The sequence below is a fragment of the Perca fluviatilis genome, chromosome 2 (assembly GCF_010015445.1).
Source record: "Perca fluviatilis chromosome 2, GENO_Pfluv_1.0, whole genome shotgun sequence".
NCBI lineage: Eukaryota > Metazoa > Chordata > Actinopteri > Perciformes > Percidae > Perca > Perca fluviatilis.
In genome coordinates this window covers 32,698,316-32,725,609 of record NC_053113.1, presented here as the reverse complement: position 1 = coordinate 32,725,609, position 27,294 = coordinate 32,698,316, and the positions used below count along the sequence as shown (strand labels likewise).

Below are 27,294 nucleotides of genomic sequence, written 5' to 3'. Positions count from 1 at the left end.
CTTTGTGCTTCAACATCAAGTCCTGTCAAGGGCCTATTTTCAGTAGGTCAGCCCTGCCACGGGTAACTACAGCCTCACTCACTGGTTAACACTGAGGGAAATGAGTGTAAGAGCCCTGATACCACTCTGTTGGGTGAAACAAGTGAGAACAATTTTGTCTCAGAAGAGCCCACAACCAAAGCTATGACGCATGCACAGTCAAATGTTTTACCTTCTCCACAGATCACTGACAATTTTTGCTGTGCGTGCTGTGTGGGTTCCAAAACACAAGCTCGTTATTTAACCAGAGAGCCAAAAGGATTGTGCTGTATAAACACAAGTACATTAGCGTAAACAAGACAAAAGTGAGCTGCAAGGGAGCGGTGTGTGTTAAAGCAGGGAACAAGAAAAACTGGAAAGTCACAAGTTTAAATAATGTAACCGGCTCTTCACACTAATATTGAATGGACCATGGGAATGTTCGTTTTCATTGAACGTGGGTATTGTGGACTTGACTGTCCATTAAAGGGGTCCTGTAGGGGTAGGGGGTCATAGGGATGTTGTTCCAGAGCATCTAATCCCTGTATAACTGAAGCAACAGCTGTGTCTGCAACTAAAAGTCAAGCAAGTATTTAGGTTGCTGCCATAAGTGAGGGAGTTCAGGTGTCTCGAGTTGTGTTCAAAAAGTTCATTAGTAAGATGGAAGTGGCCCTGCTGCATTTGAAGTCTGGCATATGTTGTACGTATGTGGACCATCGTGGTGAAGAGGAAACTCCATTTACCAATTTATGTATGTTACAATCCTAACTTGTGGTCACAAGATCTGGGCAGTGACTAAAATGATAGGCTGATGGATTCAAGAGGCTAATAGCTCTTGTTATAGCTTTCTTTCTTATATTTATTTTGTTTGTAACTTGTAACTAGAGTACACAATCCAATAACTTAGATATTCCACATGTGCACACTTTTTTTTTACCATATATGGCATGAACAGCAAACTGATTCCAAGCTAGCTTAACTCCCTAGTGTATTTTAAGACTCTTGTAATTGTTTTGATTAACTCTACTTGTGGCTTGAATGTTAGTTAAAACTCATTAATGTTTCTTGTTCTCAGGTCTCTCTTGAAAAAGAGATCTCAGTGAGACTCCCTAATTAAATAAAGGTACACAAACAGAATCAGTCATCCTTTGTGACTGGATGAGGACCTTATATATCCAAAAGAAACTCAGAGTGGACCCTCTGCACTTTTGTATCAAAAAGGAGACAACTTAAATGATGTGGGCATCTGGTCTGGATGCCTCACAAACACACTACCTGTGAAAGTACTATGCTGGAGTGTACTGCCAGTTGTTGAATGTGGCCAGATATGCACCAGAAAATGAATGGATAGAATAACTCCTATACTCCCTGCAACTAATAAACATTTCACATGTAATGATTCTCAAAATTAAATAATAGCAAATTGTGTTGAATGCATTAGTTTTGTCTTAGTTAGATAGTTAGGTAGTATCACTGTGATACTACCAGATTCTGTCTGTCTGAACAAGGGAATCGGGAGAAGGTGGAGGTTAATATCAAAGCTTGCTTGTTATTTGGCTCTCACAAAAAGCAGCTGTCAGCTGTGAGACAGAAAGTTGGAGAAACTGCAGTCTTTTTGTCTTGTTTGCACTTTTTCATTTATCACTCGTAAGATGAAGGACACTGAGGGCAGCTGAAGCACGTTTCATTTTTTTCATCACTCAAAGACATGGGGAGGCACAAAATAACATAATTACGTGTAGTTGACACAGTTCCACAGTAATTCATTGTAAAGGTGATGTATATATTTAGACATCACTGGTCTGTTTGACTTGTAATTCAAATTCACCTTCATGACTTTGATAGATTGGATCACAATAATGACTAAATATCTAACAACATATACGTGACAGAAGAAAGGTATACGCTGCTATATTGAAATAAAAAATAAAAAAAAGAGTCCCAAGTTCAAAAGTTTATGGTTCAATTTGAACTGAAATAGCGAGAAATTCAGAGCTCTGCTTTTTTAATTTCAACTCAAGCTTTTCAGTTAATACAGTATACACAAGCCATGTTTACATAGGCATGCAGGAACGCCTTTGACTTTGCCAAGAAAGAATTACTGGATTTAGACAAGACTAGATTAAACAGTTATGGGGGCAGACCCCAACTCCCACCTGACAGATAATGTAATATAAAGCTTCAGGCCAGCATGGCTTCTTGGTAAACAATCTTAGCCTCAGTTTCGGTTTTGTTGCTCATAATGGCTGAGTAAGAATAGGGCCTAGCCTACAGCAGACAAAGACTAAAGGAAACTGAGAAAAACTATAGTATGAGGGCAGAGACATTTCGGTTGGCTGGAGAGAAAAGACGGATCAAATTTCTCTCAGCGAGGTGGGGAAAGCCTGTGAAACTTATGCAATGTATTTGGGATACAGAGCCAGAAGGGGTGTAAACAACACCACTCTGAAGAGGGACAGGCCTAACAGTTGCCTGGCAACAAATATTTTGGGCAGGAAGACTGGGCAAACACGGCCCGCCTTCCAAAAGGAAACAGGGGCTGGCCTCATGAGCACAGTGCAAGTTAGTGGCTTCCCGAAAATACGCTAAGAGACAGGGGGAAGCAAAACAAAGCACATCAGGGGCATTAAACAACACTGCGTCTACTTTTTTAACTTGGCTTGGCCGGAGTCTAGACAATCAAACTCTCAAGGAAAAAAGATAAGAGTTTAGAGAGAGGATTGCATTCTCTGTTAAACTCCATAATGTACACCACACTCTAAATATAGCCATGACTAGTACAGTGACAGGATGAGATATAAAAACTGCAACACGCTATAACACGGTTTCATGGTTATCTGTATGATGAAGATGTTGCAATAAATAGGCTACAACTTAACTTTACAAGCGTCTGAATGTGAACTGAATCCTGGACATGAGTGCACTTGATTGCCAAACTGCTACTATTCTTTGATACATTTTAAGTGTCTTGTTTGTTTTAATTAACTATATGATGAGGATTACCTAAAAGCAGTATTGATAGTGGATTGTCTTTATCGAATAAAAACTAATTGAATTCAATGCAACAGAAAATCTATTGAATTAATTTAAAAGATAATTACTGCCCATCTTTTTCACAAAATATCAGCCGCTGCAGCCACTTGTCCATTAAAAAAGTGCTCATTTATCGCGTTGTTTAACTCTAACACGGTAGTCGGTTTGTCTTTGGGTCCGCTTGTTACCTACACACACAATACAATAGTGTAACAACAAGATACATACATGTGTGTATAGTGCGTTGGCGTTGCTAAGCGTGTGCATATTTGCATTTTACAGGTTAAGACTAGCTAGGACACGGTACAAATACGAGTTTAACCGACGCTAACAACGTCAATTTAACTTCCGTAGTAGGTGCCTGACGTTACAACGCGAAAAACAACAGCCGCTGACGGTTTAAACTGTGCTAAACAACGAGAACAACAAACGCTGTAAGTATGCGATTTGCTGCTGTTCCCTGCACAGAAAGAATCCGGAAGCCACTTCATGTGCTGCTTCTGTCCTGTCTGTCTGTCACTCAGAGCCGGTTACCACGGAAACCGGTTGCTAGGCGGCATAACAAAAAAGACCACATTTATACGTCCTTGCGTCAGAGGCAACGGCATATCCATGGCAACAGAACGCTACACATATGCAGCAGCAGACCCGTGGATAGCACATGGCACTAGTTACTTGTTTTAGCCTAATATGTGATATTTTTTTAACAGTATTAAAAGAGGAAACATGTTTTCACTGTTCACTGTTAAGTCTATTTGTATATTTATCAGCAAACGTAGCTGAATCAGTAGCCTAGTTTTCTCCGGGATTTCTTGCCTTTATCACCCCGTCATGTCCTGCTCTTTTATTTTTCCGTGAATGTGGGCTGTTCGCCTGCGTTATCAGCTATTCAGCACAACAATCCCCCATCATCAACAACTTACATCGATGGAGTTAGTCATCCCGGATCAGCAGCAACAGGACCGGTAACGGCAGCACGGATGGGACACAACGTCCTCCGTGGATCCTCGTCTCTGACGTTATAGCGCTGACTAATAACTTGTTATCCCCAACTCTTCCCTTTTTGCTCACGCCTTTTCTCACAGCGTTGTAGCTGTAGCTGTAGCCTTTTACACATAACATGCCCGCTCCGTGACATTGTTTGACATCATTGACATTAGATTTTCATTCATGATTTGCCACCCAGTCTTCCCGCAAGCCTGCGAAGCAACCCCTCCAACCAAAGCCAACCTCCCACCTGCCACATTCCCACTGGTGTCCTCGTGTAGGCTATAATAATGATTCATTTTCTACTCGGTCGGGTGATGTTTGCAGTGACAGGCGCCGACCGTCACTGCTGCCCACTGTCAATGACTTTCACTGCTGTTTACCAACTGATGTATTTTTATTGGGTTGAATGAGGCGTTGCTGCTGTGTGACACAGAGTCTTGCCTAGGCCTACACTAAAACCCATAAATATATGTTCATCTAACTGAAAGATTGGGTGCATTACAGTAGCTACATAGTTTTAGGGTAGCCTATCAATGCGTTAAATTCATAGGTCTACTTGGTAGCGTGGCTGACGTCAGGTTTAGGGAGTGTTCAGACAAAGATGACAAGGAGACTCCTTGTCGGAGTCTTTCCTCCCATTAGAAATAAGCTCTCGAACTCAGAGGACTCCCGAGGGCGTGTCCTGAGAAACTTTACAGCAGGAGTTCCCTTCGCATGCCTGGCGGGATTCCCTGTCTACATAGATTTCTGAATGTTGCATAAATAAGCCATTGTAGATCTATATCTTCTGATGTGTTACAGGTGGGCTATAACCTCAAGCGACACATGTGGCTATGTGGCATTATTAACTAATGCCATCATCATGTCTTTTTTTTAATTTATTTTTTATGGCTTAGGCCTAGGCTATAGGCTAAATAAAACGCATGTTGAAGTTCATATAGCCCAGGCCTGGTGCCGTTGATTTCAACTAGAATAAAGATACGCATCGACACTCCCCAAATGCAGCCTATAGCCTAGCCTACCGCAGTCATTAAGGGAAAATTATAGCCGATAGCCTATGTCTTCTTTTGACGTAGCCATGACCTAAAAAATGTTCCAATCTAGATGGTCATATATACAGATACTTTCCATATTTATCACTCTAAAATTTCCTCTCAAAAATTGTCAGACAGTGAGAAATATCTCGTGCCTGTGATAGTATAAAAAAAACCATCTATTATTATCCGTCGGAGAGGTAAGCTTCTGGTCCATTTCAGTGGGAGAGGGATTCCCTCAACGTCACCAAGGATACCAAACACAACACCAAAGCACAAATATGGGCATGTACGTCAGCGGAACTCCGAGGCGGGACTTAGACGCTAGAAATGCCTTGGTTGTAGAGGCGAATGGATTCATTCATAGGACAAGTTCTGCTGCTGTGCACCGTAATACTAGCTAACGTCCTCCAGCGTACATTGAGCGGACTTTATGGATCTATAATCGCATATTTGACGAGCGGATAAAGGACAGCGCTCCGAGGATTTTAAACTAAACGAGAGGACTTCTCAGCAGATTGAATTGGGACGTTTTCCCCGTAAACGCGGGGAACTGGATTAAGCTTCTTCATGCAACTTTTTTGGAAAGAAACCAAGAGCATCTCGCCGGGAAATAGCAAAAAGATAAGCAACGGTAAATCAATCGCCTATGTAGCCTAGGCCTATGCGTGTTTTAAATTAATGTTACTTGCTTAAAACCACCGTTTAAAAGTAGGTCAGCAACATCTGTCCATCGCTGCCCGTCAGGCTGCTTAATAAGAGACGCTTAAAGACATATTTCCCTGTCGTTAGCCTGTTACTTTCGCAAAATAACTCAGCAACTCAACTCAGGCATGAAACACTCTGCTGGACATGTTATTGTAGAAGTTTTCTTCAATGATCAATGACAAAAGTAGCCTCGCTGGTGGTGGGATTAACCAACTTCTTTCAAAACCATTATCGGTGTTTGCTGGGTTGGTTAACTGCACTGCCTATAACGTCACTCATTCTCTCCTTACATTAGGCTACCTCTTCTTTAGTAATCGTCTTGTGTGCCGCTGACCTGCAATTGTAGGTGACATCGCGCTCTCTCTGGTAACTGCAGGTGTCGCGTTCTCTCTCGGTCGCTCCGGGGAGATGTACCAAGGGTTCCCCGGCGACCCAGACAGCGGATCCCCTGGAAGCTCCTCTCCATCTATAGAGTCCCAGTACCTTTCTTCCGTGGACTCCTTCGGAAGCCCGCCGACCACCAGTGCTCCGCAGGTAGGCTACGTTAGAAACTAAAACAAAATAATGCATGTAGCCTAGCTTTTGCTTATTTAAAAAAAAAATGTTACTACAGCTGTTTTTTGTTTAATTATTCATAAATACAACAAGTCTGACTTACATGCAAGTGGGCATGTGATTCTGCTAACATGTTTCCAGATAAATAAAATAAACTCTGCATGTTGTCAAATTTACGATAAATGACAACATGGACATTTTTGTAATGAAATGTGGGTATATGCGTTTCTTTTTTCTATTAATTTATTCTAACACTACCCTGTATGTTTTGTAGGTAGGTGTTTTTATGGTAGTTTAGCAACATATGCGTTTTGTAGGCTATGACACTACATGACCATAACCAACAGGCAAATCAGCGTATAGTCTGAAATGTGCTATTATAGGTAGACTACAATATAATTGGAGGCATAATCCTATAGCCTATAATATGCATGTAAGTAGCCTAGCTATAATTATATAAAAGAAAATAGCAGGCATATACAATGCACTGCAATTGTAGTCTTTACATTTTACATATGACTCTTATAGACTTTTAACTGTTTAGGCTATTTTTTATAGGAGGCTCGTGATAATGGAGCGGCGCGTGTAGGAAGCCATTACGTTTTTACTACTGTGTTCAGATATAAATAGTCTCGCTAAGTATATCAACGATTCAATATAAATGTCCCTCTATCTGTTGCTAGTAGCCCCGGTAGCAGCCCTCAGGCTTTGACAACGTGCTCAGTTTACAGCACGCCGCAGAACGGATGACAGAGCTCAGAACCTCTCCTACGAAAGCGCCGAAGCCCCGCCCTCCTCTCTTCTCTCCTTCCACGCGCTCCTCTCACAGGCCTCGCCGTGACGTAAATGCTTGGTCTATTTTGGAGTGCTACGTCGCGTTGCCAAGGGGATCACCGGGGGTGTGACGGGGGAGGAGGAAGAAGGAGGGGGAGACGCTCTTTGAGAGAAACGATTGGTCGATGCGGCTGCTTTCAGAGCCGCCTGTACCAATGCCTCATCACGCTTTTATGAATAGTAATGAAAGTCGATGTCCTCCTCGGGTCTGAAATAAAACAAACAAGACAAGCGACATATTTGAGATCTCTCTGTGTATTAATTTAGGCCTGCATAGAAAAAGGTGTGATTCAAAACCAATAATTCAAGATTTACACTATAGCTTATAGCTTACTGCATTCTTTCCTTTGCTATTACACCTCTAATTGTAATGTTGCCGATATTTTCTTCTTCTGAGATGGTTATATATGCATTTTTCCACACTTTTTGAAATCATATTCTATATCTACGTGTTCCAATATAGGCCTAATACAATGCAATTTGTATAGGCTATACATTAACTGTTATGTGCATCAAATTAAAATTTCTAAGGTTATTGTTCATAGTGTTTAAAAACAAATTAACAAAGGCCAATTTGTTGTCATGATATGTAGCCTATTATTACTAGAATTTGAACTATTAAGGCAAGGCAAGATACAGTGCATTTTTAATGATTGATTGCTTGCTTGATTGATTGATTGATTGATTGATTGATTGATTGATTGATTGACAGCTGCACTTGGTTGTAGAGGTTTAGCCTGTAATGTCAGATGGCTACAATAGGTTTTATTAAATAGGCTGTGACAAACACTTTGAGAAAGTAGCTGATACAAGCTTGTTCCAGCCTGTATTTCTGCCTCTGTTTGTCTAAATGTGTTTACTGACCTGGCTTTACATGGTGTGTAAAACTCTATTTGTTCATGTCTCCTGCTCAGGAGTGTGTGTCAGCGGGAGCTGGCTTGAGCATTGTGGGCAGCGGGCCAGGGCCCAGTGTAGGAGGGGAGATGCCTGGTTCATTCGTGCCCACCGTCACCGCCATCACCTCCAGTCAGGATCTGCAGTGGATGGTACAGCCGACCCTCGTCTCCTCCCAGGCCTCTGGACTAAGTGGGTCCACTGGGCCCGCAACCATGACCCAGCCAGTGTCACTGGCTGACCCATATGACATGCCAGGCCCCAGTTATTCCTCTGGGTCTACATTTACCCCTCCAAGTTCGGAAACTCCGGGCCCATCTGTGGGCCCCATCCGCCAGTCCAGAACCCGCAGTCGCCGTACACGAGAGGAGTCTGTGAGTGAGGATGGAGATGTTGGTGTGTTAGTAAGTGTGTGTGCTTGAACCGTTTGTTTGTTGACATGTTACAATTGCAGTGTATGTTGTTTACATGGGCTCCAAAAAAATCAGATCCAACTACTGTGTACTGTGCTGGCACAAATACTTTCAGGGACATGGGTAATAAACAAAAAAGGGCACCTTATGGTTTTTCCATCCCAATTGGGGGTCAAAGCACAGAGGGCGTTCTATGCTGTACAGATTGTAAAAGAACCCTTGAGGCAAATTTGTGATATTGGGCTATAAATAAAATTGCCTTGATGTGACACCTTCCTGTCTACTGTAGGCCCTTTCATATACACAAACCTACTAAACAGGGAAATAGTGGCAGAGGAGGTCAGGTATATGTATGGGGTCTGTGTGGGAGGAGGATAAATGATAACGCAAAAGTGTGAGGAACATTTTAAAAATTTTCCTAAGAAAAAAGCAAATTTGCTCTAAAGATAACCATAGCTGGTGTGGTCACCTTGACCGCCTATATAGTCCGCCCACCACTTGGACAATATGACCACATTTTCAAGATCAAACACAAAACTTTTAATCCTAAACTGTTTAATTTCTTTTCCTCTTCATCCTAGCTAACACCTGAGGAGGAGGAGAAAAGGCGTGTTCGGCGAGAGAGAAACAAGTTGGCTGCCGCCAAATGTAGAAACCGCAGACGGGAACTCACAGACAGACTGCAGTCGGTGAGCTTGGCCTTGTTATATCTGCCAGAATGAGTAATGATCATAATTACATTCTTTATGTAACCTCCCACAGCATTGAGGAGTGAATTAATGTGTACATGGGTGTATAAGATTATGGTTTATTGTAATGGGGTGTTTAGCTGGGGTGAAGACAATTATAGTCCTTAAAACAGACTGCAGTACCTACGGTGTTTATGGCCTAATTAATGGGCTCTTACATAAACCACCTTAATCAACTGCAGGTGAGAAAGGTATTTCTGCTGGGATGGATAAATCCACTTCCACAAACTAAAGTAGAGGTTTGTTGTAGCTAACACTCCTATTCTCTCTCTTTCTGCTGCACATCTTCTCCCCTCCTCTACCCATTTCACCAACCTTTGTCTTGTCCCCCTGTCCCCCTGCCCCCGTTTCTTTCATTCTCTGTACCTGCCTACAGGAGACGGACGTACTGGAGGAGAAGAAGGCAGAGCTGGAGGCTGAGATCTCTGAGCTGCAGAAGGAGAAGGAGCGTCTGGAGTTCGTCCTGGTGGCCCACCAGCCAAACTGTAAGATGCCATACCAGGACCAATCTCAGCACAGCTCAGCGCAGCTCCCTCCAATCCAGCCCCAGCTCCCTCCCCAGACCTTAGAACCTCCTGTCTCCATTTTGGGCTTACCTGTGAAGGAAGACTCTTTCTACCTGCCTCCTGCCTACACAGCCCATCCGGCCTCTACACAGCCCCAGCCTTCGGTTCAGCAGCAAGTCCAGCAGCAGCCTCAGCCAGGGTCAATGCAGGAGGTAGAGTTTATTAGTTCTTTCTATGGCTCAAGTGAGCTGGCATCAGGCGGGCCGTGCCTCATGGCCTGCGACAGTGGTGGTGGTGGTGGTAACCATGACGATGCGGCCATTGGCAGCTACAACACCTCATACACATCTTCATTTGTGTTCACCTACCCAGAGGGAGCCTGCGGGGTCAGTGCCAACCAGCGGAACAGCAGTAGCGAGCAGTCTTCTGATTCCCTGAACTCGCCTTCGCTGCTGGCGCTCTGACTAACCGACAGACAGCCGCACACACATATAAACAAGCACATACATAATGCTTGCTGGAGGTAGAGGCTGAAGCATGTAGAGTACCTATTAGTCTCACAGATTGAGGAAAAACAACCAATCATTTGTTCCTGTTTGGGTTAAAGTTTACACATTCACGCATTCCAATCAAGAGCCATACAAATAGTTGCACACAAATTACATTAGATCTAACCTGTAACAACAATATTTATCATTTGTTGTTTTGTCTTTACGGAATACCTGCAACTGGATAAGATAAGTGACTAAAAACTGAGTCACAAAATCATGTCCAAGTTGCAAATCTTAACTGCTCTGAATTGACAGATTTATTCACAATAAATATTCTCAATCTTCAACCTGTACAGTACATTGAGTAAGATACCACAAGCTCACTTTACACTCCAATAAGCACCAGAGCCCCCACCTTGTTCCCTCTGTCGGTTGAGTTTTAAAGTGCTCTTGCTCTCATCCTTTTTCATCCTTTTCTCCCTTCTTCCTCTCGCTGAATGTATTTGTGCATATCTGAAATAGGGACGAAGGACACTTTGTTCAGAGTCTTTTCTTGAGGGAAACAGACTGATTTCTCGCTCACCTCTAACCCTTTATCTGCTCGACTTCCCTCTGCTTCTTCATTTTCTGCTTGGACTTTGCAAGTTGGGGATCTGAATATCCCAGCCTTCACTAAATCTTGTGCTTTCTTCTCTGTTTAAAAAAAAAAATCTCTTTTGCCGTCTGCCTACCTGCCATGAGACCCATCTCTGCCCATCTGTTTCTCTCCTATCTCTATGTTTTTCACTCTCTCTGAAGTCTTCAACCCCAGAGAGCCCGAAGACCCCCTCCAGCCCTTGGGACCTTGAGTGAATGACGGCCCAACTAGCACGCCCTTTTGCACCCTCTCATACAAGGAAATGGACGCAACCCCCATCCCCCGCCCCCTTTGGAACGCATTGCTCAAAGCAGATCCTTACAGTGAACAGCAGCTAAATATACGTACTTTCACACACGCACATAGATGCATAATTGGTGAACGCAAAATGCAAGACGGATGCCAGTCTTTCGCTGAGCCATTTTTCGATCTTCACACAATGAAGATTAGACACGTCTTAGGTTGTGAGGCTGCTTAAAAGTGTGGATGGAGACAGGTTCGACAGGAAGGGAGGAAGGAAGTGCAACCAAGCTGGACATACTCAAATAGAGAGGTGATGGACATGGAGGATGACTCTTGTCCTAACCATCCATTTTTACAACCAAATGTTGAAAACGCAGAATGAGCCAAATGTTAAAAGCAAAGAAAGAAAGAAAAAAAAAATGCTCTTGCCAACTGAGTGGAAGGGGTGGCCTCAGTAAAAACACCCCCATACCACAGAGCCAGGGCCTACATGCAAATGTTCACACCATCGCTTTCAAGTCCCTGAACTGAAGATAGAGACTTTTTGTTGCAGTGCACCAGCTCTGTGTAATCAATCAGATGTGAACTGATGCCTCTCTTTAGAGGTGTTTTTTGTAGTGAATCAGACAACCTCTAAACATTTGGGCTCAGCGGTCTCTGTACCTCCCCTGTTCTCTCAGCGGAGATGAGGTGGGGGTGCGTTTATTGTGAGTGCATCTACTCTGAGGCACCTGGCCCGTTTATTTCTTTCTTTATTGAGGTTGAAGTGGGGAGTGAGCACAAATACAGACCTAGAAACAAAAGGGGAGAACATGTGTGCTGATGTCGTGGAGTCAGCGTCCTTTCTTTGCCTGTGAATTTTAACAATTTATTTTTCCTGTATGTTTGAGTGAGAATTGTTATATATTTTAATGTTTGTTTGTGTGTTTGACTGTTTTGCATTGACCTCTGCTTTCCCTTGTACTGTTGCCGTTTTTTTGTTTTTAATCTGGTGATTTTCTCATAACTGTTACTATTATTATTGCGTCGTATCTATTGTTTCATTATTTTATTGTATTTTCAGTTGGCAACTTTGGAGGCATGGTGTGCATTACAACAACAACAAATCTAATTATAAATCTATTATGCATATACATATATACTGGTAACATGTATATATAAGTGTATGTACCATGACTGTAAAGTATGAATGTCTGCAGATCCAAATGGGATATTTTGTCAATGAAGAACAAGATAAAAATGTTACTGAGATTTAGTTTTAAAATGACTATTTTTCTAGAGGAACAAAAAAGCTATGAGAAATTTAAAGTACTGCCCTGTCCCACAACATGAAGCACGATGTCACTGCATCTATCAATGGGTGTTTATGTTTTATAAACAATATAAAGCACTAGCCAAGTTACATTAAATGTATGTTTATAGTTATGATGTTACAAGGTTGTGGTAATGCCTTTGTTTTTTCTCTGTGAGGTCTGTCCCAAAGCTACTGACACCTTAATGCCACTTGATCCTTAGCAGACGCAAAAGGTAGAAAAACAAAACAAGTGCGATTGAATGTAATTACACATATTAAAAGTGTTCAGACTACAACATATAATGACTAAACTCCTTCATGTAAGGACAAAGTATTTCTTATGCATTCCTGTCCAGTATAAACATATCACTCAATAACATTGTTATTTCCTAACTGAAACCTGTGTTTGAAGGATAACCGCAGTTTTAGCCTTGATATGAACATTATCATGTTAACCCATTCTCGTACTTAAACAAATCTGTTGTCTAATTGAGATGCTCATTTCTTGTGATTGTATTTGCTGGATAAGAAGCTTTATTTTCAATAAATAAACATGTTTATTCAAAAACAATGGCTAGATTAATGGTATAAATGTGTGTTCAAATGTGGCTCTTGGTGGTCAGAAAATGGGCAGACCGTATTTTTTAAATGTTGAATAACGACTGTGTTTGTACAGTATGTTGGAGATGCCTTTTGATTTCTCTCCAAATGCAAATGTGATGAGAATATGTTCTGGTGTCAGAATAAGCATAAAACATATTCAATAGTTCTCATGTATATAGGTTTTTGTGGTGCTACTTACACTGTAATGGTGAGGCAGTTTCACATTGTATGGTGGAAGGTTACACATTGCTGTCGCTGAGGCTCCAGACAAATGAATGCACTGCTTTTCTCACTGGGACGTTTAATTCAGAATGGAAGCCAATAACACAATGAATTCCCAGCAGCTGAAGCTCTGAGAGCCCAGTAGTCACTCTGTGATTTCATTATGGTTTAATATCAATTGCCTGCTACATCTTTAAGTGTGATAAATAGATCTCAGAGGGCCCTTGTACTGTACCTGCCCTCCACACTTATGCCCCAGATCACAACACAACATATTGTAACTCATTCTTTCATCTACTTTCTTTGCCTTGGATTTCATTGAATTTGCTATAAATCATGTTTTCTCTGTAAGGTTACAATCACAAATTGGTTGCTGGTGAATTGGAAAAGGTGACATAGAAGGAAAAGGAGAAGTATTTAGCTAGCAGTTCTAAGACAGAGAAACTGCCTGCACTTAATTGTACTGTATATGGCTACATTAGCATTAACGGAACAAGAGCTTTCCTATTTTTCTATAATGGGGTGAATGTTGCTATGTATTTCTATTTTTCCACAAGTCCCATATACGCTCTAATTTCATATTTTCCCTGGTATGAAATGCAATACTTATTGTCTTCTTGGATAAACATAATGTAGCAAATCATGCAGTGCTCAAACTGACTGCTACTATATGTCAAGTGTGATGATATATTGCTTCAATTATCAATTGTTGTTACAATATTAAAAGTTATCATCAATACTTACTGTAACATTTGGGTTTGAGACAATCTTCATGAAGCTGTGTGTTACAATTTATCTAAAAAATTTATGTTTTTTTCATTTATTAATGGTGTGCAGAGAAACTAGCAAGGTTCATCCATTTCAAAAAGCCAATGCTTCTTTTCTAATCCATTCCTTTTATCAAAGTTTCATCATTTTTTCTAACTATTTACTCTGTATTTCTTTTTCTGGGAGAAAATTTTGCAATTTGGTCAAATTTGGAAACAGAGGGCATGTGATTTGATACATTTTGAGGTTACAGCAGCAAAAGCCCCAAATAAACTTTGTTCTAGATGTAACATTGTCAGACTTATGTCAGGCATCTGTATTATTTAGATAAAAATTGTCCATATTTTATCATTCCATATAATTAACATAACTTACTAGTTTTCTGCACATACCTATAAAGTACTGTTTCCTTATTTTTATAACTTTAATTTGCTTTTAATCTTGATAAGGACCAAAGTGTATGACAAATTTGCCATGTTGCTTTTTGTAGTCACTGCTCTCTTATCCTCTACGCATATTTCAGCTTCTGGCCCTTTTGCTGTCTTATAAAAGTTGACATTATAAAGGATTTTCTCTATTTCTAGACTGCAAAAGCTGGGTGAGCTGTCTCCTTTAATGATGGTTTGACCAAATGCCATTCATTTCCAAATTGTGAAGAAATTACATAAATAAACACCATATTATAAGGTCCATGTCTCTCACTTTTAAATGCTTGACCCTCATTGCATTCTTTGACCTATGAACAAAAGTTTTTTTGGTAACACTTTACTTGAAGGTATCGACATAATCATGACATGACACTGTCAGAACTATGACATGACACTGTCATGAACGTGTCATAAACGTTATAAACAAGTCATAAACCTTTATGACTTCTGTCATTAAGTGTCATTCGTTTTTTGTCATGACAAGTTGTCATTGTTTGGGTTGTCTTGATTATGACAACTTGACATTAATCAAAGTGATATTACCAGAAGTTGTCTCTGTCATGACAAGTTGACATTACATTTGTTTGGGATGTCTTTGTAATGACAACTTGACATTAACCAGGATGACATTACCAGAAGATGTATTTGTCATGACAAATAATGTCATCCTGTTTAATGTCAAGTTGTCTTAATAAGGACACTCCAAAGAAATTTAATGTCAAGTTGTCATGACAAATACATCTTCTGGTAACGTCATCCTGGTTAATGTCAAGTTGTCATTACAAAGACATCCCAAACAAATGTAATGTCAACTTGTCATGACCAAGACAACTTCTGGTAATATCACTTTGATTAATGCTTGCTTGTCATAATCAAGACAACCCAAACAATGTCAACTTGTCATGACAAAAACCGAATGACACTTAATGACAGAAGTCATAAACGTTTATGACTTGTTTACAACGTTTATGACATGTTCATGACAGTGTCATTTAATAGTTATGACAGTGTCATGTCACGATTATGTCAGTACCTTCAAGTAAAGTGTTACCGTTTTTTTTCTCTCTTTTAATGTTGGTTACCACCTGGGTTACTAACCCAGGTAAGTGATCATGTGTTTGTATGTTTGGACTCCAACTAATGATTACTTTCATTATCTTTTAATCTGCTGGTTATTTTCTTGATTCTTTGTTTTGTCCGTAAATGTCCGTAATGTCAGAAAATACTGAAAATGCCATCTTCCACCGCTTACCAAATGAATGTTGTACTGTATCTGCTAGATGTACAGTGGTGAAAGAAGTACTGAGATACTTAACTTGAGTAAAAGTAGAAATACCATTGTCTAAAAATACTCCATTGGCCTACAAGGAAAAACCTTGAATTCAAAGTGTCACTTCAGTAAAAGTACAGAAGTATTAGCAACAAAATGTACTCATTATGCAGAATGGCTCCTTTCACAGATTATATAATATTATATCATTCTGTTTTTTTATCACTAATGAATACACATAAGAGAATTTGAATGTTGTAGTTGGTCAATGTGGGGCCACTTTTACATACTTTGTATTAATAATAATTCATAATTTATACTTTTTATTGATCCCCAGTGGGGAAACTGTTAGAACACACTACACACAGGCCTGAAATACACACACATGCCTACTAATGGGTATCAGAATCAGAATCAGAAATAGGCCTACTTTAATAATTTATTTTAAATTATAAATAATAAAAATATACATCCAGATATACAAACAACATATATTATCCAGAATTAACATATATATTAAAAAACAAATATACAGTAATAATATATAAAAAAAAATAAAAGATCAAATGTACAGTGTCAATGTGCAAAAAGTGCAATAAAAGAGATAAATGATTGTCTATGTTTGAGAGATTATAGAGAGGTTACAGAGAGGGAGTATTATAGTAGGATACTGCAATTATATCATATAGGTTTTTTTATGTTAGAAGTTGCCTAACTGTAAGTGCCAAATAAATCAAAACTTAACACTCAAATGATGGTGATCATGAGTGTGTTCTGTTCTCGTGGTGGTGTGTGAGTTTGCGGTCTCTGTTGCACTCTAGCGTCCATAAAGAAAACCTATTGTGTTCGGGCGGAAGTTGCGTCACGGGAGTGGAGCGAGCTTTCCGGATGTAGCCGACGTCCCACACATTTATTGTAAACATGGCGTCCGTGACAACAGGTGAGAGCATAAAGGCCCGGCAAGCCAACGTTACCTTTTGTACCTCAATATTTAAAATATTTCGGTATTTCACACTAGACATGTCTGCCACATCACTTGTGAATACTGTCTAGAGTTTTTACAGCCGGTTGTGTTCGCAGTGGATGTCGCAGATGGCCGGTGGCGCTTTTTGATTCATTACTAATAGTTACCGCTAAGACAATGCTAAAGCCGAATGCTAACACACACGGTTCCGAGAGCGGCATTGTTCCGAGTGAATTTTAATTTATTATAACACGTCGAGGGAGAATTGCGCGCTGGATTATTGGCTAGCTTAATATTTGAGTGGTTTACGTTAACTTTAGCTAGATCGTCCTCTTATGTAACATGAACTAACCAGCACTGAACCTATATAAGTGTTTCACACGCGATTACAGTGTTCTCTAAATATATCTTAATAATGTTGCGCTCATTCTATTTCTATAGTGGCAATTCATTTTAATAGAAAATGTTTGTTTAGGGTCCTGTTTTGTTCGGGCGCCTGAGCGCTAAATGTTTAACGTTAGCCACCGTGTGAATTTCGTCTCTGTGTAGCTATGAGTTCATCAGTCAAAGTATGTGTTGGACAGAGCCATTGTTCTGGCAGCTGCTGTGCACCCTTCACCCTGTAGCTATCTGTTACTCCAACCCCAAGACGCTTCATAATTGGTGTTATAAATATCTTCCAGCTGGCCATGGTCAGCATGCTGCTGTCTGCTGAGGTTTACATCACCCACTGTAGTCTGCAGCGTTAGCATCAGAACGATGAGGAGTCAATCATCAGAAAATTAATCAACAATTTTGATCATCGCTCAGTTGGTTATGTCACGGATAACACAGAAATATTGGTTTCAGCTTCTTACATGTGTAGATTGTCTGCTTTTCACTGTTTTATAATATTACGAATTAAATACTCTGGGGTTTTGGACTGTTGATCAGACGAAATAAGTACTTTGAAGATGTCAACTTTGGTTTTAGGATTTGATTTAACATTTTCTGACACTATATGATACGTGTTGAATTGATTAATCTAAAAACAAAAAGTACTCTTTAGTTACAGCCCTCTTCATAAGAGTTTTATATTTAGTGAACTTAATTGTAAAAATGTCAGTGTTGGAGTGTTCTTCAAATCCTTTCTGTTGTACGATTGCTAACAGTCTTTTTTTTTTTTTATTATTATTATTTTTATTTTTGTCAAGCCACCTCAGAGTGGATTCAGTTTTTTAAGGATGCTGGGATCCCAGCCGGCCTCGCAGTCACTTATGCAGTCTCCTTCGTGGACAACAGGTAATCTAATGTCCCTTTTTCATAGGCTTTGTATAGCACACTTTAGCCACACTGTGTTGTGCCATGATCATGTGAATTTCCATTGCACCCTCACATCATACCACAACTGTGCTGAGATGCAATTAATTTGTCGTCTTTAGGAGCAGGGCAGTGACAGTCTCTTTCATGTCTCTCTTTATCAACTGAGTTGTGTCATCACATTAAACTGATTGGTTTCAGTCTAAAGACATTAATCATTAAGACAAAATATATGATGATTACCGTAATCTTAATCATTGCCAGACCTTCCTCCACAGCGCTGCGGAGGAGGGTCTGGGTAGTCCACACAGCAATCCGTGATGGGAGAAGAACGTGTCCTGGTTTAATGGCGTTTCTTTAAACCAATCACAATCGTCTTGGGCAGTGCTAAGTGCCAAGCGGAGCCGCGGTGCTGCTGCAAAATAGCTTCGGGAAGGAACTGGCGTTGGTGGAACATGTGCTTGTTCAAAGGTTGTTTTAGGAGCTGAACTGAGGAGCAGTTAACTATAGTCCTCATAAATCGACCGGATTTTAAAATTACAACACAAAGAAAGCGGAAGGTAACGGAATATCCGAAAAGAGTGACAACCGGCGGAATTTCCGGCAGAACGAGAGCAATCCCGGAAGTGGAACGTCGTGGATATAGACTACCGTAATCATGATCTACACGTGAAAGTGAAAACCTGACACCAGAAACATAAAGGATGAGTTAAGTTTAATAATAGCTTGCATTTTTATAGCTCCTTTTGGGAGTGGTAAGATGCAGAAACCAAATCCAGTAGGCAGCATAGTGGTGTCTAAGAACCCACAAACTAAAGTACATTCATCAGTCATGGCCAAAATCACAGGGGATGAATGGTTCAGGGGAAATTATATATATAAAAAAAAAAAAAAAATTCTTTATTAAAGCTCTTTCTCTATTTTCCATGAATTTAGCTGTTCCCTTATATTTTGGTTTCTTCAGTTGAGACTTAAGAAGAGGAAAAGTTTGATTCATTCATTTAGGGTTCCAACTGACTTTTTACAAACAAAACAAATTTGTAAACATGAAGACACACGTCTTGCATCCATATCACATAATCCTGTGGTGGCTTGTGAGAACAGTGCCAATCAAACAACCGCATGGACCAAACAACCACGTTGCCACTGCTTCCAAGTAAGCTTGGTTCGTTTTGTTTGTGGTGAGAATACAAAGCGGTACAGCCACAGCTTTCTTTGATTTTTGGGACATTTTATGAATTAAATGTAATTACAACGGCTGTCGTAGAATTAAAACGGTGCAGTGAATAATGTAGCTGTTAGTCCATGGGCCAGGTGAACCAAGAGTTTACAACTCACTGTCGGTGTGAATTAATGGGCAATAATGCACATTGTTTTACTTTGATCCTTACTATGGGAACAGACGTACAGTGGCTTGCATAAATTAAAATAGCCCCACATCATCACATACCCTTCACCATACCTAGGTTTTATTTTTAGCCTAATAGCTGGTTTGATTTGCATTGAGATTTGATCTTATGGAAAGTACCCCATGCCAATTGTGAGATACGGTGAAGGGTATGTGATGATGTGGGGCTATTTTAATTCCGAAGGCCAAGGGAACTTTATCAGGATGCATAGTATCCTGGATCCATGAAATAACTGGCCTTTAAAAGTTAAAGTCTGCCTGCCTCTATGGGAATTTAACATAGGTGTGTGTATACTTATGCCCCCTGTATTTTAAGGAAGAACATTTATTTATTTACGATACATTATTCATTCACAAAGAAAATTGGTGTCCTCAAAGGGATACGCCACTTGTTTGTTGAAATGGGGCTTATCCCGGTCTCCCCTAGCTGTAGCTAGGTGGGCCAACGCGTTTTTGTGCATGCATTGTTTTAGTCTGGTGCAACATCGGCAGCGCCGCCGCTAGTTAGCTTAGCATGTTGTGAGTAAAAGTGAGCCAACAAAAGACAAAAAAAAACAAAAAACTAATTACTTGCACTGACAAGTGCCATATTCTTTTAAAGGTTGGATTTTTCCTATTTTAATTTTTTTTTTTTTTCCTCTTTTTAGTTAACTTTATCATGGGTGTGTAAACTAATGCAAGCCACTGTACATACATTATTTTGATTATTCATGTCACTGCAGAATTCACAAGAACATGCTGATGGACCTCAGTAAAGACATCATGATGGACCTCGGCATTACAGTTATTGGCGACATCATTGCCATTCTTAAACATGCCAAGCAGGTCTACAGGCAGGTGAGATCCGACTTAACCGTATCATGTTCTGAAGTCTTGAAATGTTGAAAATGGATAGTGCGTTGTCATTGGTGCAGGCATGTACAGACAAGACCCACTGGGATATCTCCACTATTGTTGTGAATGCAGTCATGGAGAATGGATGTCTTTCAAAGCTACTGCAGTAGACTGTGCGTTTACATAACCTCTGTAACGTGTATCCCCTCTTCAGGACATGTGCAAAATGGCCACTGAAGCCATCTCCTCAGGACAGACCAGTGTTAAAGCTGAGCTCAGAAGAACTGCCAATACTCGTGAGTACCTACATTTTAAGTTTCTACATCAACCATCATTAAAAAAGATTTTCATTGCCATAAATTATAGGGATTTATTTTAAAATATAAGTTTAGGGTCACAACAGAATGAGTGATGAATTATGCATTTTCTTTCATTTAAACTTTTTTGGAAAACCTTTTTATTTCTACTCATTTCACCCACTGTACTACATTGCTTAATTGCAGCGAGACAATGACCTATATATCAGCCCACACAGAAGACATATGACTGGGCACACAGTTGTTAAATCAAGGAAGCCAACATTTTACATGTGTCATAGGAAGTTAACCATAGGGTTGGGTAAAAAAAAAAAAAAAAGATTAATATATGGGTATCATAATGCTTCCTCTTGCTACTACACTGGTGCAAATCATCGATGTCTCTGAACTGACAATTTGAAAAGTAGTATGCTCTGAAGGAGAAAAACTATACAGACATCAGGTAGTTAAGTCACATTGTTGATTTGAAGACCTGAGGGCCGAAACCTCGTCAGAATAAATATATATTTATTTATGGAGCCAGAGTGTGCGACACTTTTTTTCTTACTTTCAAGTCTACCTCCAGTGATCAGCACCTAACCACAACCCTTGGTATGCGTTACTTTTCTATATTATAAGTCACATAACAACCACTTTGTCCTGATCTTCAACACGGGTTGGTGTGTCCATCTGTCCCTTTTTAGAGAAGTTCAGCATGTATTTAGATACATGATTCTTTGATAAATAAATTTAAATAAATTTGCAACTATACAAAACCCTGCAATTCACAGCTTTTGCCATTTTGACTAGGCTCAGATTCTGTAAAATTTTATACTATTCATTAGCTGTGGCTGGCAGTAGCTAAATACATATAAAAAAAATATATACAGTGCCTTGCGAAAGTATTCGGCCCCCTTGAACGTTTCGACCTTTTGCCACATTTCAGGCCTCAAACATAAAGATATAAAACTGTAATTTTTTGTGAAGAATCAACAACAAGTGGGTCCCAATTATGAAGTGGAACGAAATTCATTGGCTATTTCAAACTTTTTTAACAAATAAAAACTGAAAAAGTGGGCGAAGTGCAAAATTATTCAGCCCCTTTACTTTCAGTGCAGCAAACTCTCTCCAGAAGTTCAGTGAGGATCTCTGAATGATCCAATGTTGACCTAAATGAAAAGAAAAAAAAAAAAAAACAGGTTTTTGTAAAACAATTTTTTTTATAAATGCACCTGCTCTGTGATAGTCTCAGACTTGGTCCGTGTAAAGCGCAGAGAGCATCATGAAGAACAAGGAACACACCAGGCAGGTCCGAGATACTGTTGTGGAGAAGTTTAAAGCCGGATTTGGATACAAAAAGATTTCCCAAGCTTTAAACATCCCAAGGAGCACTGTGCAAGCGATAATATTGAAATGGAAGGAGTATCAGACCACTACAAATCTACGAAGACCCGGGCCGTCCCTCTAAACTTTCAGCTCATACAATGAGAAGACTGATCAGAGATGCAGCCAAGAGGCCCATGATCACTCTGGATGAACTGCAGAGATCTACAGCTGAGGTGGGAGACTCTGTCCATAGGACAACAATTCAGTGTATACTGCACAAATCTGGCCTTTATGGAAGAGTGGCAAGAAGAAAGCATTTCTTTAAAGATATCCATAAAAGTGTCGTTTAAAGTTTGCCGAAAGCCACCTGGGAGACACACCAAACATGTGGAAGAAGGTGCTGTGGTCAGATGAAACCAAAATCGAACTTTTTGGCAACAATGCAAAACGTTATGTTTGGCGTAAAAGCAACACAGCTCATCACCCTCGAACACACCATCCCCACTGTCAAACATGGTGGTGGCAGCATCATGGTTTGGGCCTGCTTTTCTTCAGCAGGGACAGGGAAGATGGTTAAAATTGATGGGAAGATGGATGGAGCCAAATACAGGACCATTCTGGAAGAAAACCTGATGGAGTCTGCAAAAGACCTGAGACTGGGACGGAGATTTGTCTTCCAACAAGACAATGATCCAAAACATAAAGCAAAATCTACAATGGAATGGTTCACAAATAAACATATCCAGGTGTTAGAATGGCCAAGTCAAAGTCCAGACCTGAATCCAATCGAGAATCTGTGGAAAGAACTGAAAACTGCTGTTCACAAACGCTCTCCATCCAACCTCACTGAGCTCGAGCTGTTTTGCAAGGAGGAATGGGCAAAAATGTCAGTCTCTCGATGTGCAAAACTGATAGAGACATACCCCGCTAACGACTTACAGCTGTAATCGCGCAGCAAAAGGTGGCGCTACAAAGTATTAACTTAAGGGGCTGAATAATTTTCGCACCCAATATTTCAGTTTTTTATTTGTTTAAAAGGTTTGAAATATCCAATAAATTTCGTTCCACTTCATGATTGTGTCCCACTTGTTGTTGATTCTTCACAAAAAATTACAGTTTTATATCTTTATGTTTGAGGCCTGAAATGTGGCAAAAGGTCGAAAAGTTCAAGGGGGCCGAATACTTTCGCAAGGCACTGTATATCTACTGCCATTCAAGCTGTTGTAAACAATGGTATTGATACATAGAATTATCCGATGGCAAGTTGGACTTGCATCAGCAAAGTAATTGGTGGTGTAGTCAATTAGCCATAGTGTGTTGAATATTAAACCAACTGGCATACAGTATTTGTAGCAAATGCAATGTAATTTGTAAAAATGTAATATATCTTACATGTAGAGTGAATTGCGTTATTGTTCATGTGCGCTCAACGTTCACTAGTGTTAACCAGCACAATGTAAAATTGATTTGGATTGGTATGTATGACCTAATTTCTCAATAGCAGTTTATTTTTGAAGGATAGCCTACAAGGGGCTAAACTGTACAAAACATTTTTGACTAGCTGCAAGTGTCATTGTTATGTCAGGTAATAGGGCATATTTAAGGGTATTTGTTTCCGTTAGGAGAGAGTAAAGGAAGTAAATTAGCCTAATTTAATCTTACCAGAACAAACTCAAGTTTGTTGAATGTGAAGTACCAGGTTTTACAAGACCTACCTTTTTCACAGTTTTCACAACGTTATCTTTTAATACACACTTTTAATTTTGGCGTGTCTAGAACTGTGAAGCCCAGATGTCCTCTGATCTTGTCTTGGTAACTGAAGACAAAGAGCTCCTATAGGAAACAAGCTAATCCACAACTACTTAAAAATGTCTCTGCTTTTTCCTCAGCTGCCACTCGTATGATTGCCAATGCTTTGAGCAATGACTCCCCGCCGGCCACTCCAGCCCGTCGACCTGACAACCGCCTCTCGGTCACAGTGTCCAACATGCAAGCAAACAAGAGTGGCAAAGCAGGTAGATGTTGTGGAAAAGTTCCTTTTACCCCATAAATACCTAATTTCCTTTCCCTCTGTGTGTCCTGTCTTTATTTTTACCTCTGTTTAATCCTCGTGTACCCACCCCTTTGTTTGTCAGTCGTAAGTCAGCCAGCTGACGAGGGAAACGGTTTGCCAGCAGTGAAGCGTCGCCGTGTAACAGCTGAGATGGAAGGCAAGTACATCATCAACATGCCCAAAGGCTCCACGTCTCGTACACGCCGCATCCTGGCCCAGCAGGCCAAGAAAGGTAGGCCTGACCCAGTGGTCTCGCCGACAACTCGCTGACGCTCCCCACAGCTAATCAATACTAATGGTTTTCGTTAACGACTTCTTCATACTAAAATTCATTTGTCATAATTTAATCCCTTGTCTTTACTCATACTAACCACTGCACCAACAACTATTCCCTCTGCCAAACTGCTTGTTTTTTTCCTTTGTCTCACATCACCTACATTTAACTCATTCATAAAATCTTTGACTATGGTTTTTTTTTTTTCCATGACATGAATTCTCCGATGGGTTCTATCTCTGAAAAGAGCTGCAACGCTGTAAACTGCTCATATTTATTTCATGAAATAAATATGAATACATTTATAGATAAAGATCTATCTAATAAATGATAGAGGGTACGTTTTCATGATAGTACCATATTTACTGGTCAAATGTTGCCACGTAATGCAACTTGCTCAATTTAGGCTGCTACTTTAGCTTGTGGAAATGAATAATTCTTTTGACTTAAACCTTGTGAGTTAGTACACCACAAGAGCTCTTTTCTAATAGTTATAACTTTTGCTCTGCTCCTTGAAAAGGTTTGAATCGCACCTCTGTGTTTGCAAGACTTGGGGCTGAATCAAAGGCAGACACAACAACCAGCAACAACAAGGTGAGGCCTCTCAGTATATCGTAATGGCTCCCTTTGTATTGGATGAAGGCGTGAAGATAAGTTCTGTGCTCATAATGCTCGTGTTTGGCAGCCCACCGGTGTGTTCAGTCGTCTTGGCAGAGGGGATGAGGAGCAAGACGGGCCGAGGCCAGGCAAAACGGCTGGAAACGTGGATGTAGATGACGAGGAGGACAGTGATGGAGAAGGCTCCGTCCTCCAGTATGCCGGCGTCCTCAAGAGAAGCCTTCCCTCCCAGAAGAAAGAGCCAGCCACGAAACCAGCCCCGACCACCCTGCGGCGCCTGGGAGGCAAATTCAAACTACCTCCTTCTGACACTCCCACCTCCTCTTCTTCCTCCCCTAATGGCATCCCCCCTGCCAAGGTTAGTGTGCTTCAGAGACTGGGGAGGCTGCCTGCCACGCACCTGAGTGCCGCTGTGTCGCCAACACCTGCTGACACACAGGACAACAGGGTGACTAGCACCAGGCCCAAAGCCCAGGAGGGGCCGACCATAGCAAGCTCCAAGGTCAGCAGCAGCACTGGGACCGGAGTAGGGGGGGGAGGAGAGTCTCTGGGTGCCCAGATGGACATTAGGGCTATCAGTGTTTTTAAGAGACTGGGCAGTAAGAGAACCTAACACATAAATCTCTCAAAGTATTCAGACTCTTTCTATGCTTCCTTTTATAGAATTTGTATCACTCCCCTTTCTGCATTTATCCTGGCAACATGTAGGACAGCAAGTTGGAGTGTTTCTTTTGTTCAGCATGAGTCTATTGATGGTTAAATGCTGCTTTGTGGCTTTAGGGTTATTTTTAAATAAAAAGCGATGATTTTTGTTTACACGTTAGTCATGTTGCCATTGGAAAACCACCTTTTGTTTAGTGTCCGAAGATTTTTAATTTGAGGACTCAAACTTCTCTGTGTATTATGTTGCTCAACCAGATAGCTAACGATATTAATTATACCTGCCATTTCAACCAAGCTGCCATAATGGTGGTTTTCATTTTACCCCATAACTCCACATATAAGGATGCTGCTGCCTAAACTTCCCTATTTTGAGAGTCCTCCTGAGTAGATGAAAGTTGTTCTCCAAGGGGAATTATGTGGTCATTTAGTTGATGTTTGCCTGAACGTGAATTATTTCTGATGTAAAAGATACAGATAGAACTTTCTTTTTCACACCTCAGGCAAGTTAGGTTTATTCTTCAAGTTAACACACAGGACAGCAATCGGACGTAAGACTAGCCGTGAAGTGATGGTTTAATCTTCTTGTTACCTTTACCACCTCAGTACCTCCTCTTTCATGTTTGGAAAGTATAAATAATGTTGATGAAAGGCTTCTTAACTTAAGCCCCGGACTTGTTAAGCGAGTAGGTAAATTCACATGGTTACACAGAACAAGCTTCTGAACTACGATGGCGTATTGGGGCCATTGTAGGAAGAAGAAAAAATATTACGCATATCTGTTCCCTCTGCATCTCTAACTGGAGAATTCAAATGGGATGTGTGGTACATCAGGACAAAATACGACCGATCACCACTGCCGGCATAATAAGTAGCAAGCAGCGGCCAACTGTGGTGCGATGTGGTTGATCCAACCTTGCAAAGTGAAGCAATGTGGTACCTTGACAAAGAGTTATTTTGTCGCAAATGTATTGTCAGAGAATATTCAAGATTTTGTCTCGTAAATGTACCACTTTCATCTGAAATTTTGAGTTTTTCCTCAGAATATTATTACCCCCCTTCCGCCGGCTCTGTAATATTATATTATAATGTATATTCTTCCCTACAATGACCCTAATACGTCATACTGAACACTTGAAAAAAGCACCGCACCTCCTCGTCTTCTTCTGTGCTTTATGAAGTAGAAGTTCACACCTCTGAACTAAAGATGCCCATGACTTTCTACCATAGGATTGAACAATTTCTATAACCACCTACTTAAAGACCGGGTCAGTAGAATATTGTTTATTTTAAAATGCAATGTATAGATTTGTTAGACTTGGTTGCAAACAGCACAGGACCAGTTCTGCTGCATATTTTTCTATGTGGACATTGTTGTATCATGTATCCATGTAAAGAAACTCAGAGATGCCATCAGGCCTGGTGTCGGGGCCACTGTAGTTCTCAGTAGGTAGTTCACCTTTACCCAGTATGGGCCATTAACACCTGTGTACTATTTTGGTCTTTCTTCACACCAGAACGTTGTTACACTGTAAATATTTGAATTGTTTAAAATCACTTTACGCAATTTTTATTGTTTTAAAGAACAAAGTTGAGCAAAAAACACCATGAACTGACGTGATTTTTAAAAAAGATATTGAGGGGAAAAAGTTCTTAAATTAAAGTGTGCTTGGAAAACAATTAAAAGAGAAAAAGGGTCCAAACATCTTTACTCTTTTTGGTTCTTTCTTTAAAGGAGACGTTTACTATGCATGTCATTGTCACATTCTGTACTTTCAAACTCTAAACTATCACCATGGCAGCTAAGTCAACATTAATATTCCCTTGAGAACATTTAGCTGATCGTTTATCAATAAACCCGTTAAACTACCA

At 40.4% G+C, this 27,294-nt stretch overlaps 2 protein-coding genes across 10 annotated transcripts; both read left to right on the top strand.

Moving 5' to 3' along the window:
• The first annotated feature begins 5,411 nt into the window (after positions 1-5,411).
• Positions 5,412-14,682, top strand: fosb (FBJ murine osteosarcoma viral oncogene homolog B). 6 transcript variants are annotated; one of them, XM_039784962.1, is made up of 6 exons: positions 5,413-5,709; positions 6,130-6,317; positions 8,087-8,470; positions 9,061-9,168; positions 9,605-9,946; positions 11,024-14,682. In XM_039784962.1, the coding sequence occupies exons 1-6, from the start codon at positions 5,646-5,648 to the stop codon at positions 11,075-11,077; spliced, it is 1,140 nt and encodes a 379-aa protein (XP_039640896.1). In that variant the 5' UTR covers positions 5,413-5,645; the 3' UTR covers positions 11,078-14,682. The 6 variants fall into 6 exon arrangements, with proteins under 6 accessions (XP_039640889.1, XP_039640883.1, XP_039640896.1 ...); XM_039784957.1 differs by having other exon boundaries at positions 10,107-14,682; XM_039784955.1 differs by having other exon boundaries at positions 5,412-5,709; positions 8,087-8,440; positions 9,605-14,682.
• Positions 14,683-16,555: 1,873 nt separating this feature from the next.
• c2h19orf47 (chromosome 2 C19orf47 homolog) lies at positions 16,556-27,294 on the top strand. Of its 4 annotated transcripts, none has more exons than XM_039786861.1 (8): positions 16,556-16,630; positions 17,848-17,935; positions 20,084-20,198; positions 20,410-20,491; positions 23,707-23,832; positions 23,953-24,027; positions 24,665-24,738; positions 24,830-27,294. In XM_039786861.1, exons 1-8 carry the CDS (start codon positions 16,612-16,614, stop codon positions 25,373-25,375), a joined length of 1,125 nt encoding a protein of 374 aa, XP_039642795.1. In that variant the 5' UTR covers positions 16,556-16,611; the 3' UTR covers positions 25,376-27,294. The 4 variants fall into 4 exon arrangements, with proteins under 4 accessions (XP_039642795.1, XP_039642789.1, XP_039642813.1 ...); XM_039786855.1 differs by having other exon boundaries at positions 23,953-24,102; XM_039786871.1 differs by lacking the exon at positions 16,556-16,630 and adding an exon at positions 16,636-16,694 and having other exon boundaries at positions 23,953-24,102.

Bases quoted from the DNA above. Each gene is read 5' to 3' on its own strand.
- fosb (XM_039784949.1), top strand. From the start codon at position 5,646: ATGCAACTTTTTTGGAAAGAAACCAAGAGCATCTCGCCGGGAAATAGC. The intron at 8,471-9,060 runs GTAAGTGTGTGT...TCTTCATCCTAG, and splicing joins ATGGAGATGTTGGTGTGTTA to CTAACACCTGAGGAGGAGGA. The intron at 9,169-9,604 runs GTGAGCTTGGCC...ACCTGCCTACAG, and splicing joins TCACAGACAGACTGCAGTCG to GAGACGGACGTACTGGAGGA.
- c2h19orf47 (XM_039786855.1), top strand. The intron at 20,492-23,706 runs GTGAGTACCTAC...CTTTTTCCTCAG, and splicing joins CAGAAGAACTGCCAATACTC to CTGCCACTCGTATGATTGCC. The intron at 23,833-23,952 runs GTAGATGTTGTG...TTTGTTTGTCAG, and splicing joins AAACAAGAGTGGCAAAGCAG to TCGTAAGTCAGCCAGCTGAC.